Source organism: Heterodontus francisci, chromosome 22 (assembly GCF_036365525.1).
Source record: "Heterodontus francisci isolate sHetFra1 chromosome 22, sHetFra1.hap1, whole genome shotgun sequence".
Lineage (NCBI taxonomy): Eukaryota > Metazoa > Chordata > Chondrichthyes > Heterodontiformes > Heterodontidae > Heterodontus > Heterodontus francisci.
This window is the reverse complement of record NC_090392.1, coordinates 82,587,001-82,604,581: the sequence shown is the minus strand read 5'-3', so window position 1 is coordinate 82,604,581 and position 17,581 is coordinate 82,587,001. Positions and strand designations below refer to the sequence as shown.

Here is a 17,581-nt window from a genome sequence, read left to right as displayed (position 1 = left end):
CCTCACACACTGAACTCCAGGCCCAGGCCCCTCACACACCGGACCCCAGGCCCAGGCCCCTCACATACTGAACTCCAGGCCCAGGCCCCTCACACACTGAACCCCAGGCCCAGGCCCCTCACACACTGGACCCCAGGCCCAGGCTCCTCACACACTAAACCCCAGGCTCAGGCCCCTCACACACTGGAGCGCAGGCCCAGGCCCCTCACACACTAAACCCCAGGCCCAGGCCCCTCACACACTGGACCCCAGGCCCAGGCCCCTCACACACTGAACCTCAGGCTCAGGCCCCTCACATACTGAACTCCAGGCCCAGGCCCCTCACACACTAAACCCCAGGCCCAGGCCCCTCACACACTGGACCCCAGGCCCAGGCCCCTCACACACTGAACCTCAGGCCCTGGCCCCTCACATACTGAACTCCAGGCCCAGGCCCCTCACACACTGAACCCCAGGCCCAGGCCCCTCACACACTAAACCCCAGGCCCAGGCCCCTCACACACTGGAGCGCAGGCCCAGGCCCCTCACACACTGAACCTCAGGCTCAGGCCCCTCACATACTGAACTCCAGGCCCAGGCCCCTCACACACTAAACCCCAGGCCCAGGCCCCTCACACACTGGACCCCAGGCCCAGGCCCCTCACACACTAAACCCCAGGCCCAGGCCCCTCACACACTGGAGCGCAGGCCCAGGCCCCTCACACACTGAACCCCAGGCCCAGGCCCCTCACACACTAAACCCCAGGCCCAGGCCCCTCACACACTGAACCCCAGGCCCAGGCCCCTCACACACTGAACCCCAGGCCCCTCACACACTGGAGCGCAGGCCCAGGCCCCTCACACACTGAAGCCCAGGCCCCTCACACACTGAACCCCAGGCCCAGGCCCCTCACACACTGAACCCCAGGCCCAGGCCCCTCACACACTGGAGCGCAGGCCCAGGCCCCTCACACACTAAACCCCAGGCCCAGGCCCCTCACACACTGGACCCCAGGCCCAGGCCCCTCACACACTGAACCCCAGGCCCCTCACACACTGGAGCGCAGGCCCAGGCCCCTCACACACTGAACCCCAGGCCCAGGCCCCTCACACACTGAACCCCAGGCCCAGGCCCCTCACACACTGAACCCCAGGCCCAGGCCCCTCACACACTGGAGCGCAGGCCCAGGCTATTCAAACACTGATTGTCGATATATTTGTCAATTTCTTGATAAACGAAAGGATGAATCCCAACAGAAAACTCTCTCCACTTCCTTTGTCCCCAAACAAAATAGGATTTTCCAAACATGTCTGAGTGCTGTAGCTGTGTGGTTTTGGAACTGGCCAAATCAGATGAGAGTGGAGTTTAAATCCCACCACGGCAAATTGTGAAATTGAAATTAATAAATTAGCAGATGGGGAATCGTTACCAGGTAAGTTGTCAGGGTGAGGATTCCAACTCTGCTGCCTGATGCCCCAGGACAGCTTGCAATCAGTAATAAATATTTCACTGTCAGTGTTGCTCACATCCCAAGAACTGGGATAAAAACCTTGATGAAGAAGACATTGCCCTTTTAAAAAACAAACTGCCTTTTCATGCAGGATCAGCTCACTGAAACAAGAAACCTTTGTTCTTTTTTGGTAATGTAGAACTAATGAGTCAAAGACAAAGTTTACTCAGGATGAGTCATGGAGTTTTTATTATTGGGATTGAAGTGAGTTAATTGGGCTAAAGTCCACAGCAGGAGTGTCAGGGAACAGCCAATCAGTAAACGGCCCTCACGATCGGCCTATCAGTAAATGGCCCTCACGATCGGCCTATCAGTAAATGGCCCTCACGATCGGCCTATCAGTAAATGGCCCTCACGATCGGCCTATCAGTAAACGGCCCTCACGATCGGCCTATCAGTAAATGGCCCTCACGATCGGCCTATCAGTAAACGGCCCTCAGGATCGGCCAATCAGTAAACGGCCCTCACGATCGGCCTATCAGTAAATGGCCCTCACGATCGGCCTATCAGTAAACGGCCCTCAGGATCGGCCAATCAGTAAACGGCCCTCACGATCGGCCTATCAGTAAATGGCCCTCACGATCGGCCTATCAGTAAACGGCCCTCACGATCGGCCTATCAGTAAATGGCCCTCATGATCGGCCTATCAGTAAACGGCCCTCACGATCGGCCTATCAGTAAATGGCCCTCAGGATCGGCCTATCAGTAAACAGCCCTCAGGATCGGCCTATCAGCAAACGGCCCTCAGGATCGGCGTGGAGATCAGTCACCAACTGGAAAATGTTCATCCCATTAACTCCAATCAGCTACAAACAACAAGCACCAGCATCCAACCCAAAACAAATCATTTCAGCATGACGAAGTGTGGGTTTGATGTTCCACTACACTTCCATTTAAACTTTGTATTCCACCCTCTGTAATGCAGCAGCTGCCCTTCAGAGCAGACCCTGAACTAACACTAACACTGAAACAAAAACAAGAAATGCTGGATTCACTCAGCAGGTCTGGCAGCATCTGTGGAAAGAGAAGCAGAGTTAACGTTTCGGGTCAGTGACCCTTCTTCGGAACTGACAAATATTAGAAAAGTCACAGATTATAAACAAGTGAGGTGGGGGTGGGGCAAGAGATAACAAAGGAGAAGGTGCAGATTGGACCAGGCCACATAGCTGACCAAAAGGTCACGGAGCAAAGGCAAGCAATATGTTAATGGTGTGTTGAAAGACAAAGCATTAGTACAGATTAGGTGTGAATACACTGAATATTGAACAGCAGCAAGTGCAAACCTGAAGAAAAACAACCTGAAAAAAACAGTGGGTAAGCAAACTGAACAAACTAAGATGAAATGAAATAAATGCAAAAAAAGATTGTAAAAAATGTAAAAAGGAATGCAAAAAAAAAAGGAAGAAAAAATAACTAAAAATGACTAAAAATGAAAGTAAAGTGGGGGGCTGTCATGCTCTGAAATGATTGAACTCAATGTTCAGTCCGGCAGGCTGTAGTGTGCCTAATCGGTAAATGAGATGCTGTTCCTCGAGCTTGCGTTGATGTTCACTGGAACACTGCAGCAATCCCAGGACAGAGATGTGAGCATGAGAGCAGGGGGGAGTGTTGAAATGGCAAGCAACCGGAAGCTCAGGGTCCTGCTTGCGGACTGAGCGGAGATGTTCCGCAAAGCGGTCACCCAGTCTGCGCTTGGTCTCCCCAATGTAGAGGAGACCACACTGCGAGCAGCGAATACAGTATACTACATTGAAAGAAGTACAAGTAAATCGCTGCTTCACCTGAAAGGAGTGTTTGGGGCCTGGGATAGTGAGGAGAGAGGAGGTAAATGGGCAGGTATTACACCTCCTGCGATTGCAAGGGAAGGTGCCCTGGGACGGGGACGAGGTGGTGGGGGTAATGGAGGAGTGGACCAGGGTGTCGCGGAAGGAACGATCCCTTCGGAATGCTGACAGGGGAAGGGAGGGGAAGATGCGACTGGTAGTGGCATCACGCTGGAGGTGGCGAAAATGGCGGAGGATGATCCTTTGGATATGGAGGCTGGTGGGATGAAAAGTGAGGACAAGGGGAACCCTGTCACGGTTCTGGGAGGGAGGGGAGGGGGTGAGGGTAGAGGTGCGGGGAATGGGTCGGACACGGTTGAGGGCCCTGTCAACCACAGTGGGGGGAAATCCTCGGTTGAGGAAAAAGGAGGTCATATCAGAAGCACCGTCATGGAAGGTAGCATCATCAGAGCAGATGCGTCGGAGACGGAGAAACTGGGAGAATGGAATGGAGTCCTTACAGGAGGTAGGGTGTGAAGAAGTGTAGTCCAGGTAGCTGTGGGAGTCAGTGGGCTTATAATGGATATTGGTAGACAACCTATCCCCAGAGATGGAGACAGAGAAGTCGAGGAAGGGAAGGGAAGTGTCAGAGATGGACCATGTAAAGGTGAGAGAAGGGTGGAAATTGGAAGCAAAGTTGATAAAGTTTTCCAGTTCGGGGCGGGAGCAGGAAACGGCACCAATACAGTCATCAATGTACCGGAAAAAGAGTTGGGGGAGGGGGCCTGAGTAGGACTGGAACAAAGAATGCTCGACATATCCCACAAAAAGACAGGCATAACTAGGACCCATGCGGGTACCTATAGCGACACCTTTTACTTGAAGGAAATGCATGGAGTTGAAGGAGAAGTTGTTCAATGTGAGAACAAGTTCAGCCAGGCGGAGGAGGGTGGTGGTGGATGGGGACTGGTTGGGCCTCTGTTCCAGGAAGAAGCGGAGAGCCCTCAAACCATCCTGGTGGGGGATGGAGGTGTAGAGCGATTGGACGTCCATAGTGAAGAGGAGGCGGTTGGGACCAGGAAACTGGAAATTGTCAAAATGACGTAGGGCGTCAGAAGAGTCACGGATGTAGGTGGGAAGAGACTGGACCAGCGGAGAAAAGATAGAGTCTAGATAGGAAGAAATAAGTTCAGTTGGGCAGGAGCAGGCTGACACAATGGGTCTGCCGGGACAGTCCCGTTTGTGGATTTTGGGAAGGAGGTAGAAGCGGGCTGTCCGGGGTTGCGGGACTATGAGGTTGGAAGCTGTAGACGGAAGATCTCCAGAGGAGATGAGGTCAGTGACAGTCCTTTGGACGGTGGCTTGATGTTCGGTGGTGGGGTCATGGTCCAGAGGGAGGTAGGAAGAGGTGTCTGTGAGTTAGCGTTGAGCTTCTGCAAGGTAGAGGTCGGTACGCCATACAACAACAGCACCACCCTTGTCTGCAGGTTTGATGACCATGTCGGGGTTAGACCTGAGAGAACGGAGTGCCTCAAGTTCAGAGGGGGACAGGTTAGAGTGAGTGAGGGGGGCAGAGAAATTGAGATGACCAATGTCTCGCCGACAGTTTTCAATGAAGAGATCAAGAGCGGGTAAGAGGCCAGGGTGTGGGGTCCAGGTAGAGGGAGAATGCTGGAGGCGGGTGAATGGGTCTGCTGGTCGGGGGGAGGACTCCTGGTCGAAGAAGTGAGCCCGGAGGCGGAGGCGACGGAAGAAGAGCTCAACGTCATGCCGAGCGCGAAATTCATCCTCCGCCATTTTCGCCACCTCCAGCGTGATGCCACTACCAGTCGCATCTTCCCCTCCCTTCCCCTGTCAGCATTCCGAAGGGATCGTTCCCTCCGCGACACCCTGGTCCACTCCTCCATTACCCCCACCACCTCGTCCCCGTCCCAGGGCACCTTCCCTTGCAATCGCAGGAGGTGTAATACCTGCCCATTTACCTCCTCTCTCCTCACTATCCCAGGCCCCAAACACTCCTTTCGGGTGAAGCAGCGATTTACTTGTACTTCTTTCAATGTAGTATACTGTATTCGCTGCTCGCAGTGTGGTCTCCTCTACATTGGGGAGACCAAGCGCAGACTGGGTGACCGCTTTGCGGAACATCTCCGCTCAGTCCGCAAGCAGGACCCTGAGCTTCCGGTTGCTTGCCATTTCAACACTCCCCCCTGCTCTCATGCTTACATCTCTGTCCTGGGATTGCTGCAGTGTTCCAGTGAACATCAACGCAAGCTCGAGGAACAGCATCTCATCTACCGATTAGGCACACTACAGCCTGCCGGACTGAACATTGAGTTCAATAATGTCAGAGCATGACAGCCCCCCACTTTACTTTCATTTTTAGTCATTTTTAGTTATTTTTTCTTCCTTTTTTTTTTTTGCATTCCTTTTTACATTTTTTACAATCTTTTTTTGCATTTATTTCATTTCATCTTAGTTTGTTCAGTTTGCTTACCCACTGTTTTTTTCAGGTTGTTTTTCTTCAGGTTTGCACTTGCTGATGTTCAATATTCAGTATATTCACACCTAATCTGTACTAATGCTTTGTCTTTCAACACACCATCAACATATTGTTTGCCTTTGCTCTGTGACCTTTTGGTCAGCTATGTGGCCTGGTCCAATCTGCACCTTCTCCTTTGTTATCTCTTGCCCAACCCCCACCTCACTTGTTTATAATCTGTGACTTTTCTAATATTTGTCAGTTCCGAAGAAGGGTCACTGACCCGAAACGTTAACTCTGCTTCTCTTTCCACAGATGCTGCCAGACCTGCTGAGTGAATCCAGCATTTCTTGTTTTTATTTCAGATTTCCAGCATCCGCAGTATTTTGCTTTTATTATAACACTAACACTGGTCTGGTCTGTTCCACTGCTTTATAGATTGATATAGCACAGAAAGAGCCATTCAGCCCATCATGACTATGCTGTCTCTTTGAAAGAGCTGTTCAATTAATCCCACTCCCCTGCTCTTTCCTCATCGCACTGTGAATGTTTCCCTTCCAGTCTTTCTCCAATTCCCTTTTGAAAGTTACTATCGAATCTGTTTCCACTGCGCTTTCAGGCAGCGCGTTCCAGATCACAACAACTCACTATGTAAATAAACTCTCCTCATCTCCCCCTCTGGTCCGTTTGCCGATTATCTTCAATCTGTGTCCCTCTGGTTACTGACCCTCCTGCCACTGGAAACAGTTTCTCCTCACTTACTCCATCAAGACCCCTCACAAACGACATGGACACCAAGTCTAATATCCTTGTCATGTTAAAAAATAACCAAACCCACTGTGTAAACTTGTTCCGAAGAAGTCACTGACCCGAAACGTTAACTCTGCTTCTCTCTCCACAGATGCTGCCAGACCTGCTGAGTGATTCCAGCATTTCTTGTTTTTATTTCAGATTTCCAGCATCCGCAGTATTTTGCTTTTATTTTAGTGTAAACTTGTATAGTTCCTTCTCTGAGCTATTTACACAGGTTCTTAGGTCAATCCTCAGGGAGTTTTCATGGTTAATAAAATAGTGCACTTACCAGTCACAACACAGAACTATCCTTCCCTGCCACTGGATAGACAGCATCATTGGGAATACACCCTATCCCGGTCATGATCTACTCAATGGGAAGACGACACGGTTTAACTGCAGCAGAGGCAGCCTTATCTCTGGCACCACTCCCCCTCTCAGTAAATCAGACTGCTATCATATTTAACCCTCAGTAGTAACCCCACACAGCACAGCAGTAAATCCTCCGCATATTCAAGAATTAACATCAATGTCTTTATAATATTTAAATATACACATTTTAAAAAGACTAGCCTGGGAGACATTGCCACCCGGTCGATGAGTTTCTAATCCACCCCATCCCGGTCAGGAACATGGATTCATATCCACCCCATCCCGGTCAGGAACATGGATTCATATCCACCCGATCCCGGTCAGGTACATGGATTCATATCCACCCCATCCCGGTCAGGAACATGGATTTATATCCACCCCATCCCGGTCAGGTACATGGATTTATATCCACCCTATCCCGGTCAGGAACATGGATTCATATACACCCGATCCCGGTCAGGTACATGGATTTATATCCACCCGATCCCGGTCAGGTACATGGATTCATATCCACCCCATCCCGGTCAGGTACATGGATTTATATCCACCCCATCCCAGTCAGGTACATGGATTTATATCCACCCCATCCCGGTCAGGTACATGGATTTATATCCACCCCATCCCAGTCAGGTACATGGATTTATATCCACCCCATCCCGGTCAGGTACATGGATTTATATCCACCCCATCCCGGTCAGGTACATGGATTTATATCCACCCCATCCCGGTCAGGTACATGGATTCATATCCACCCTATCCCGGTCAGGTACATGGATTCATATCCACCCCATCCCAGTCAGGTACATGGATTTATATCCACCCCATCCCGGTCAGGTACATGGATTTATATCCACCCCATCCCGGTCAGGTACATGGATTTATATCCACCCCATCCCGGTCAGGTACATGGATTTATATCCACCCCATCCCAGTCAGGTACATGGATTTATATCCACCCCATCCCGGTCAGGTACATGGATTCATATCCACCCCATCCCGGTCAGGTACATGGATTTATATCCACCCCATCCCAGTCAGGTACATGGATTCATATCCACCCCATCCCGGTCAGGTACATGGATTTATATCCACCCCATCCCAGTCAGGTACATGGATTTATATCCACCCTATCCCGGTCAGGTACATGGATTTATATCCACCCTATCCCGGTCAGGTACATGGATTCATATCCACCCTATCCCGGTCAGGTACATGGATTCATATCCACCCTATCCCGGTCAGGTACATGGATTTATATCCACCCTATCCCGGTCAGGTACATGGATTTATATCCACCCTATCCCGGTCAGGTACATGGATTCATATCCACCCCATCCCGGTCAGGTACATGGATTTATATCCACCCTATCCCGGTCAGGTACATGGATTCATTGGCATGAAATACTCTTTTTCTCAGAAACCATCACCAATGACCTACAATCCAGAAAGATTGAGTCCCTTCCCACTCCCTCTGTTACAATCTCAATGGACAAAACCTTTCCCAATCACTCCAAAAGTTATTGTATGTCAAAATCATAATTAACCACAGCCAAAGACTTGTAGGTTGATAGGTAAATTGGCCATTGTAAATTGCCCCCAGTGTAGGTCGGTGGGAGGAGAATTGAGGGAAGGTGGGGATGTGGTAGGGAATATGGGATTAATGTAGGATTAGTATAAATGGGTCGTTGATGGTCGGCACGGACTGGGTGGTCCGAAGGGCCTGTTTCAGTGCTGTATCTCTCTATGACTCTAACCCTCCAATTAGCTGGGATTTTTAAAACTCCACCCAGCCCATTTCCCCCAAGGGATGTTTGCTCCACTTTCCACTACAGACATCCCCAGTACCACATGGCCAATCCTCCCATCAACCCAAATACTCTCCCAACTCAACACACACACCCCTCTAACCACCCCCACCCCAAACCCCATCTCTACACGCTCCCCCCCCCCCCACCACTCCCCCTCCCCCCTGCACCCCCGCACTCACACTCATACTTTTCAGTAAGAGTTAACTGTTCATTTCTCCCCTCCTGGGCCCAGAGTCAAAACCAATTCTTATGAAGGGATTTGAACACGAGAATCTCCATCAGCCATGGCAGCAAAAGCCTCAGTGAAATAGCTGACTATTCGAGGGTGAGGCAGCTGCATAAATGTATCATGAAAAGAAAGACTTGCATTTATATAGTGCCTTTCCTGACCCTGGACGTCCCAAAATGCTTTACAGCCAATGAAGTATTTTTGAAGTGTAGTCACTGTTGTAATGCAGGAATGGGTTGTGTTAGAATATTTTGAAAAACATCTGTTTTTAACTGTGGCCAGTGAAGCTCCTGATACAAACACAACATATCCTGGGAAAGATGCCGAGCACCTTTATCAAAATTCAACTGAGCATCAAAAAGCAAAAGGCTCTTGAGAGCTGGCCATCCGTTCCCATGGCAACTTCCCTGGCCCATCACAATTCCTAGAACTGTGACGTGTGTAAGAAACTCAACAATTCTGCTCCTCCTGATCAGACTCAAATCCAGCAATAGCAATTAACCAATGGCCACACAGCCCTCCAATCCTCAGCCAATGGCCACACAGCCCTCCTATCCTCAGCCAATGGCCACACAGCCCTCAAACATTCAGCCAATGGCCACACAGTCCTCCAAATCTCCACCAATGGTCACTCTTCGCAGGAACAGGAGGAGGCCATTCAGTCCCTCCTGCCTATTCTGTCCAGGGAGATTTACTACCCATTGTTTGTGTCTATCTGTCTGTTTCTCTGGAGTTGATTCACAGATGTTGGCATTTAGTCAACTTAATTTTTTAATTTAGAGATACAGCACTGAAACAGGCCCTTCGGCCCACCGAGTCTGTGCCGACCATCAACCACCCATTTATACTAATCGTACACTAATCCCATATTACTACCACATCCCCACCTTCCCTATATTCCCCTACCACCTACCTATACTAGGGGCAATTTATAATGGTCAATTTACCTATCAACCTGCAAGTCTTTGGCTGTGGCAGGAAACCGGAGCACCCGGCAGAAACCCACGCGGTCACAGGGAGAACTTGCAAACTCCACACAGGCAGTACCCAGAATTGAACCCGGGTCGCTGGAGCTGTGAGGCTGCAGTGCTAACCACTGCGCCACTGTGCTGCCCACCATCTCCGGCATGTCTAAGCCTAGTGTAATGTCCAATAGGAATTGCTGACCAGCTACATGGGTTACTACAGCAACAGAGTTTTAACATACACTAATTTTCCTGTTGAACACTCAATCTGGGTAAACAGACTTCAGATGTGGATAGTTACTGAACAAACAAGGTTAAAGTTCAGAGAGTAAGTAAACACACAAAATGTGGTGAGTAAGGGTGGTGAGCTACAAGCACAAATAGCAGTGTGGGAACATGATGTAGTGGCAATAACGGAAACGTGGCTTAAAAATGGCGAGGACTGGGTGCTTAATATTCACGGATATAAAGTGTTCAGAATAGATAGAGAAGGAAAAAAGGGAGGCTCATGGAATAGGAGGGTGAGTGTCCAATTGGATACAAAATTGGCGTAAGGACAGAAAACAGCGAGTTATACTAAATGGTTGTTTTTCAGACTGGAGGATGGTAAACAGTGATGTTTCCCAAGGGTCAGTGCTGGGACTACTGCTTCTATTGCTATATATAAATGACTTGGATCTTGGAATACAGAATAAAATTTCTAAATTTGCTGACGACACCAAACTTGGAGGTGCAACAAACAGTGAAGGACGTGAACCACCTGCAACAGGGACTAGCTGAATGGGCAGAGAGATGGCAGATGGAATTTAATACTGACAAGTGTGAGGTGATGCATTTTGGCAGAAGGAATAGGGAGAGGCAATATATACTTAATGGCACAATTCTAAAGAGTGAACGGAACAGAGGGACCTGGGGGTGCATGTGTATCAATCTTTGAGGGTGGCAGGACATACCGAGAGAGTGGTTAGTAAAGCATATGGGATCTTGGGCTTCATAAATAGAGGGATTGAGTACAAAAGCAGGGAAGTTATACTGAACCTTTATAAAGCTCTGGTTAGGCCCCGACTGGAGTATTGCATCCAGTTCTGGTCACCACACTCTAGGATGTGAGGGTCCTTGAGAGGGTGCAGAGGAGATTTACCAGAATGGTTACAGGGATGGAGGATTTTAGTTACAAGGTTAGATTGGAAAAGCTGGGGTTGTTCTCCTTAGAACAAAGGAGATTGAGGAGGGATTTAATAGAAGTGTACAGATTATGACAGGTTTAGATAAGTTAGACAAAGAAAAACTGTCCCCATTAACTAATAGTACAAGGACTAGGGGACACAGACTGAACATTTTGGACAAGGATGCAGGGGGAATATGAGGAAAACCTTTTTTACGCAGTGGGTGGTAATGACCTGGAACTCGCTGCCCACAAGGGTGGCGGAAGCGGAGATGATCAATGACTTCAAGAGGAAGCTGGATGGCCACCTGAGAGAAATAGACTTGCAGGGTTACAGGGATCGAGCTGGGGAGTGGGACTGACTGCATCACTCCACGGAGAGCCAGTGTGGACTTGATGGGCCGAATGGCCTCCTTCTGTGCTGTAAGTGACCCTCTGCCTATGCTGAGGATCAGTATTTAGAACACAAACCCAGTGTCAGTATCTGTTACTCACTGATGACTAATGTGTCTGTTGTGGCTCCAGTGTCAGCAACCACCCACTGAGTGACAAACTTCCAGGTTCAAGACTCACTCTCAAACATCAGGGCTGACAGTCAGTGAGGTACTGAGGGAATTTCGCACTGTCGGAGGGTCAGTACTCAGGGAATTTCGCACTGTCGGAGGGTCAGTACTCAGGGAATTTCGCACTGTCGGAGGGTCAGTACTCAGGGAAATCCGCACTGTCAGGGGGACCGTACTGAGGGAATTCCGCACTGTCGGAGGGTCCGTACTCAGGGAATTCCGCACTGTCGGAGGGTCCGTACTCAGGGAATTCCGCACTGTCGGACGGTCCGTACTGAGGGAATTCCGCAATGTCGGAGGGTCCGTACTCCGGGAATTCCGTGCTGTCGGAGGGTCAGTACTCAGGGAATTCCGCACTGTCGGAGGGTCAGTACTGAGGAAATTCCGCACTGTCGGAGGGTCCGTACTCAGGGAATTCCGCACTGTCGGAGGGTCCGTACTCAGGGAATTCCGCACTGTCGGACGGTCCGTATTGAGGGAATTCCGCAATGTCGGAGGGTCAGTACTCCGGGAATTCCGCACTGTCGGAGGGTCCGTACTCCGGGAATTCCGTGCTGTCGGAGGGTCAGTACTCAGGGAATTCCGCACTGTCGGAGGGTCAGTACTGAGGAAATTCCGCACTGTCGGAGGGGCAGTACTGAGGGAATTCTGCACTGACAGAGGGGCAGTACTCAGGGAATTCCATACTGTTGGAAGGTCCGTACTCAGGGAGTGCTGCACCGTCGGACGGTCAGTACTGAGGGAGCACTGCCCTGTTGGAGGGGCAGTACTGAGGGAGCACTGCCCTGTTGGAGGGGCAGTACTGAGGGAGCACTGCCCTGTTGGAGGGGCAGTACTGAGGGAGTGCTGTACTGTCGCATGTGCTGTCTTTCTGCCTGTCAGTTGTATGTAAAAGATTCTATGGCACTATTTTGAATAAGAGCAGGGGAGTTCTCCCCAGTGCATGGGACAATATTTATCCTGCAATCAAAATCACAAAAACATACGATCTGCTCATTATCACATTGCTGTTTGTGGGATCTTGCTGTGTGTAATTTGGCTGCTGTGGTTTCTGCATTCCCACAGTGAAGACACTTCAAAAAGTATTTCATTGGCGGTAAAATGCTTTGAGACGTCTGGTGGTCATGAAAGGTGCTATATAAATGCAAGTCTTCTCCTCGGTTGCTGTGGGTTAATGGATGGAATACACTGGCTAGTGATTGGCAGAAAACTATTCCAATCTGACTGAAACCCAGCCCTGCCTTTATCCTGAATCCATGCAAACATTTCTCCGCTGCAGTTACTGACCAGGAGCACACACCTTGCATCCATTCCCAGATCAATACAATGGTTACAGCACAGAAGGAGGCCATTCAGCCCATCATGTGCATGCCAGCTCTCTGTAAGAGTAACTCAGCTAGTCCCACTCCCCTCCAGTTTCCCCGTTGTCCTGCAAATGTTTTCTTTTCAGGTAATTATCCAATTCCCTTCTGAAAGCCATGATTGAATCTGCCTCCATCACACCCTGAGTCAGTGCATTCCTGATCCGATACACTTGCTGCCCAGTAACAATGTTTTTCCTCATGTCACTGTTGCTTCTTTTTCCAATCATCTTAAATTCATGTCCTCTGGTTCACGGTCCAGTGGGTCAGGGGCCTCAGTGGAGATCAGTGAACTGCAGACCAGGTCTGAACCTGCTGTTTTCTGCTCACCAGACGTCAGTACTTCACTGGGCAGTGACCACACTCACCGGGCAGTGTCCACACTCACTAGGCAGTGTCCTCAATCACCGGGCAGTGTCCTCAATCACCGGGCAGTGTCCACACTCACTGGGCAGTGTCCTCAATCACCGGGCAGTGTCCACACTCACCGGGCAGTGTACTCAATCACCGGGCAGTGTTCTCAATCACCGGGCAGTGACCACACTCATTGGGCAGTGTCCACACTCAACTGGCAGTGTCCTCAATCACCGGGCAGTGTTCTCAATCACCGGGCAGTGACCACACTCATTGGGCAGTGTCCACACTCACCGGGCAGTGTCCGCAATCACCGGGCAGTATCCACACTCACTGGGCAGTATCCACACTCACTGGGCAGTGTCCTCAATCATCGGGCAGTGTCCACACTCACCGGGCAGTGTCCTCAATCACCGGGCAGTGTCCACACTCAACTGGCAGTGTCCTCAATCACCAGGCAGTGACCACAATCATCGGGCAGTGTCCACACTCACCGGGCAGTGTCCTCAATCATCGGGCAGTGTCCACACTCACTGGGCAGTGTCCTCAATCACCGGGCAGTGTCCTCAATCACCGGGCAGTGACCACACTCATTGGGCAGTGTCCACACTCACCAGGCAGTGTCCTCAATCACCGGGCAGTGTCCTCAATCACCGGGCAGTGACCACACTCATTGGGCAGTGTCCACACTCAACTGGCAGTGTCCTCAATCACCGGGCAGTGTCCTCAATCACCAGGCAGTGACCACACTCATTGGGCAGTGTCCACACTCAACTGGCAGTGTCCTCAATCACCGGGCAGTGTCCTCAATCACCGGGCAGTGTCCACACTCAACTGGCAGTGTCCTCAATCACCGGGCAGTGTCCTCAATCACCGGGCAGTGTCCACACTAACTGGGCAGTTGCCTCAATCACCGGGCAGTGTCCACACTAACTGGGCAGTGCCCTCAATCACCAGGCAGTGTCCACACTAACTGGGCAGTGCCCTCAATCACCGGGCAGTGTCCACGCTCACCGGGCAGTCTCCACACTCACCAGGCAGTGTCAACACTCACCGGGCAGTGTCCACACTCACTGGGCAGTGCCCTCACTCACTCACTGGGCAGTGTCCTCACTCACCGGGCAGTGTCCACACTCAGTCACTCACTGGGCAGTGTCCTCACTCACTCACCGCGCAGTGTCCTCACTCACTCACTGGGTAGTGTCCTCACTCACTCACCACGCAGTGTCCTCACTCACTCACCGCGCAGTGTCCTCACTCACTCACACGGCAGTGCCCTCACTCAGTCACTGGGCAGTGTCCACACTCACTCAATGGGCAGTGTCCTCACTCACTACCACGCAGTGTCCTCACTCACTCACTGGGCAGTGTCCTCACTCACTCACTGGGCAGTGTCCACACTCACTCAATGGGCAGTGTCCTCACTCACTACCACGCAGTGTCCTCACTCACTCACTGGGCAGTGTCCTCACTCACTCACTGGGCAGTGTCCTCACTCACTCACCGCGCAGTGTCCTCACTCACTCACCGGGCAGTGTCCTCACTCACTCACCACGCAGTGTCCTCACTCACTCACTGGGCAGTGTCCTCACTCACTCACCGCGCAGTGTCCTCACTCACTCACCGGGCAGTGTCCTCACTCACTCACCATGCAGTGTCCTCACTCACTCACTGGGCAGTGTCCTCACTCACTCACTGGGCAGTGTCCTCATTCACTCACCGCGCAGTGTCCTCACTCACTCACTGGGCAGTGTCCTCACTCACTCACCGCACAGTGTCCTCACTCACTCACTGGGCAGTGTCCTCACTCACTCACTGGGCAGTGTCCTCACTCACTCACCACGCAGTGTCCTCACTCACTCACTGGGCAGTGTCCTCACTCACTCACTGGGCAGTGTCCTCACTCACTCACCGCACAGTGTCCCCACTCACTCACTGGGCAGTGTGATCACTCACTCACCGCGCAGTGTCCTCACTCACTCACCGCGCAGTGTCCTCACTCACTCACTGGGCAGTGTCCTCACTCACTCACTGGGCAGTGTCCTCACTCACTCACCACGCAGTGTCCTCACTCACTCACTGGGCAGTGTCCTCACTCACTCACCGCACAGTGTCCTCACTCACTCACTGGGCAGTGTGATCACTCACTCACCGCGCAGTGTCCTCACTCACTCACTGGGCAGTGTCCTCACTCACGCACCGCGCAGTGTCCTCACTCACTCACCACGCAGTGTCCTCACTCACTCACCGGGCAGTGTCCTCACTCACGCACCGCGCAGTGTCCTCACTCACTCACTGGGCAGTGTCCTCACTCACTCACTGGGCAGTGTCCTCACTCACTCACCACGCAGTGTCCTCACTCACTCACTGGGCAGTGTCCTCACTCACTCACTGGGCAGTGTCCTCACTCACTCACTGGGCAGTGGCCTCACTCACTCATCGCACAGTGTCCTCACTCATTCACTGGGCAGTGTCCTCACTCACTCACCGCACAGTGTCCTCACTCACTCACTGGGCAGTGTCCTCACTCACTCATTGGGCAGTGGCCTCACTCACTCATCGCGCAGTGTCCTCACTCACTCACTGGGCAGTGTCCTCACTCACTCACCGCGCAGTGTCCTCACTCACTCACTGGGCAGTGTCCTCACTCACTCACCGCGCAGTGTCCTCACTCACTCACCACGCAGTGTCCTCACTCACTCACCGGGCAGTGTCCTCACTCACTCACCGCGCAGTGTCCTCACTCACTCACTGGGCAGTGTCCTCACTCACTCACTGGGCAGTGTCCTCACTCACTCACCACGCAGTGTCCTCACTCACTCACTGGGCAGTGTCCTCACTCACTCACTGGGCAGTGTCCTCACTCACTCACCACGCAGTGTCCTCACTCACTCACTGGGCAGTGTCCTCACTCACTCACTGGGCAGTGTCCTCACTCACTCACTCGGCAGTGTCCTCACTCACTCACTGGGCAGTGTCCTCACTCACTCACTCGGCAGTGCCCTCACTCACTGATATCTGCCTTCAGCCCCTTGGGCCTATCCTGGGACTGTTTTTTATTCATTCATGGGATGTGTGTGTCACTGGCCAGACCAGCATTTATTGCCCATCTTGAGAAGGTGGTGGTGAGCTGCCTTATTGAACTGCTGCAGTCCATTCAACTTCGTAGAGGTTGATACAGTGGAGTGTCTTGCTAGGTCATGTCAGAGGGCATTTAAGAGTCAACCACATTTCTGGGGGTCTGGAGTTACATGTAGGCCAGAACAGGTAAGGACAGCAGATTTCCTTTCCGAAAGGACATTAGTGAACCAGATGAGTTTTTACAACAATCTGATAGTTTCAGGATCACCATTACTGAGACTAACGTTTAATTCCAGATTTATTTAATTCGTTGAATTTAAATTCCCCACCATTCTTGGTGGGATTTGAACTTCTGTCTGTGGATCATTTGTCCAGCTCTGGATGTGCAGTACAGTAACATAACCACTCTGCTACTGTAACCCAAAATCAATTAAATTCCATTTAAAATCAAATTCACTGAGATCTTGGCTGATCTGTATCTTAACTGCTGCATCTGCCTTGTTCCCTAATTCTTAAAATATAATAATCCAACCATCTGGAGATGATTTCACACTCTGGAATGTTACAGACTTGTTTTTCAAGAATTCTTTGTTTGCTGCCGGCTCCAACATGTCTTAACATGGATGTAGAACAGCAGCTTTACTGAGAGTTTCTACCAGCTACAGAGTTCGTTCGGTGGAGGGTTCGAGCTCCTTTAACACTTTGTTTAACAGAAGGGAGGCCAGACTGGGAACTGATTCGGACACTGAGCAACAGAATCATCAATAACCGAAGCTTTAAAAATAACTCTCTCACACCCCAACAGCCAATGAACCCAAACCTGTTCTACAACCTCCAGGATCATGTTTTAAAGAAACTCTGTATTTTTCCCTGGATTTACAGGGGTTCAGAGGAAGACAATCCCCTTCTTGATTTCTTGTAGCCAGATCCCAAACTGGATCACAGTCTCAGCGCCTGATCCTGTGCTGTGATGTACTTTCCCCCCTCACTAACCTGTGAGTGTCACTGCCAGTGACAGCACCCAGTGTGCGATATGGGGGCTCATGGAGCCTCTGATCCAGTTCCACTTCCACTGCTTTTCCTGGGTTTAATCTGGATGTCAATGTGGAGGCAGCAGGTGAGATTGAGAACAGTGCAGGCAGGCAGACTGCTCCGTGAG

General features: G+C 51.0%; 1 protein-coding gene across 1 annotated transcript in view; it reads right to left on the bottom strand.

The window, feature by feature from the left end:
• LOC137381665 (myelin protein zero-like protein 2) overlaps positions 1 to 17,581 on the bottom strand; it is a 128,294-nt gene extending 110,713 nt beyond the window's left edge. The window contains exon 1 of the mRNA XM_068054401.1: positions 17,416 to 17,581. Within this exon, the coding sequence (XP_067910502.1) occupies positions 17,416 to 17,467 (52 nt within the window). The 5' untranslated portion in view covers positions 17,468 to 17,581. The remainder of the gene's footprint in view (positions 1 to 17,415) is intronic.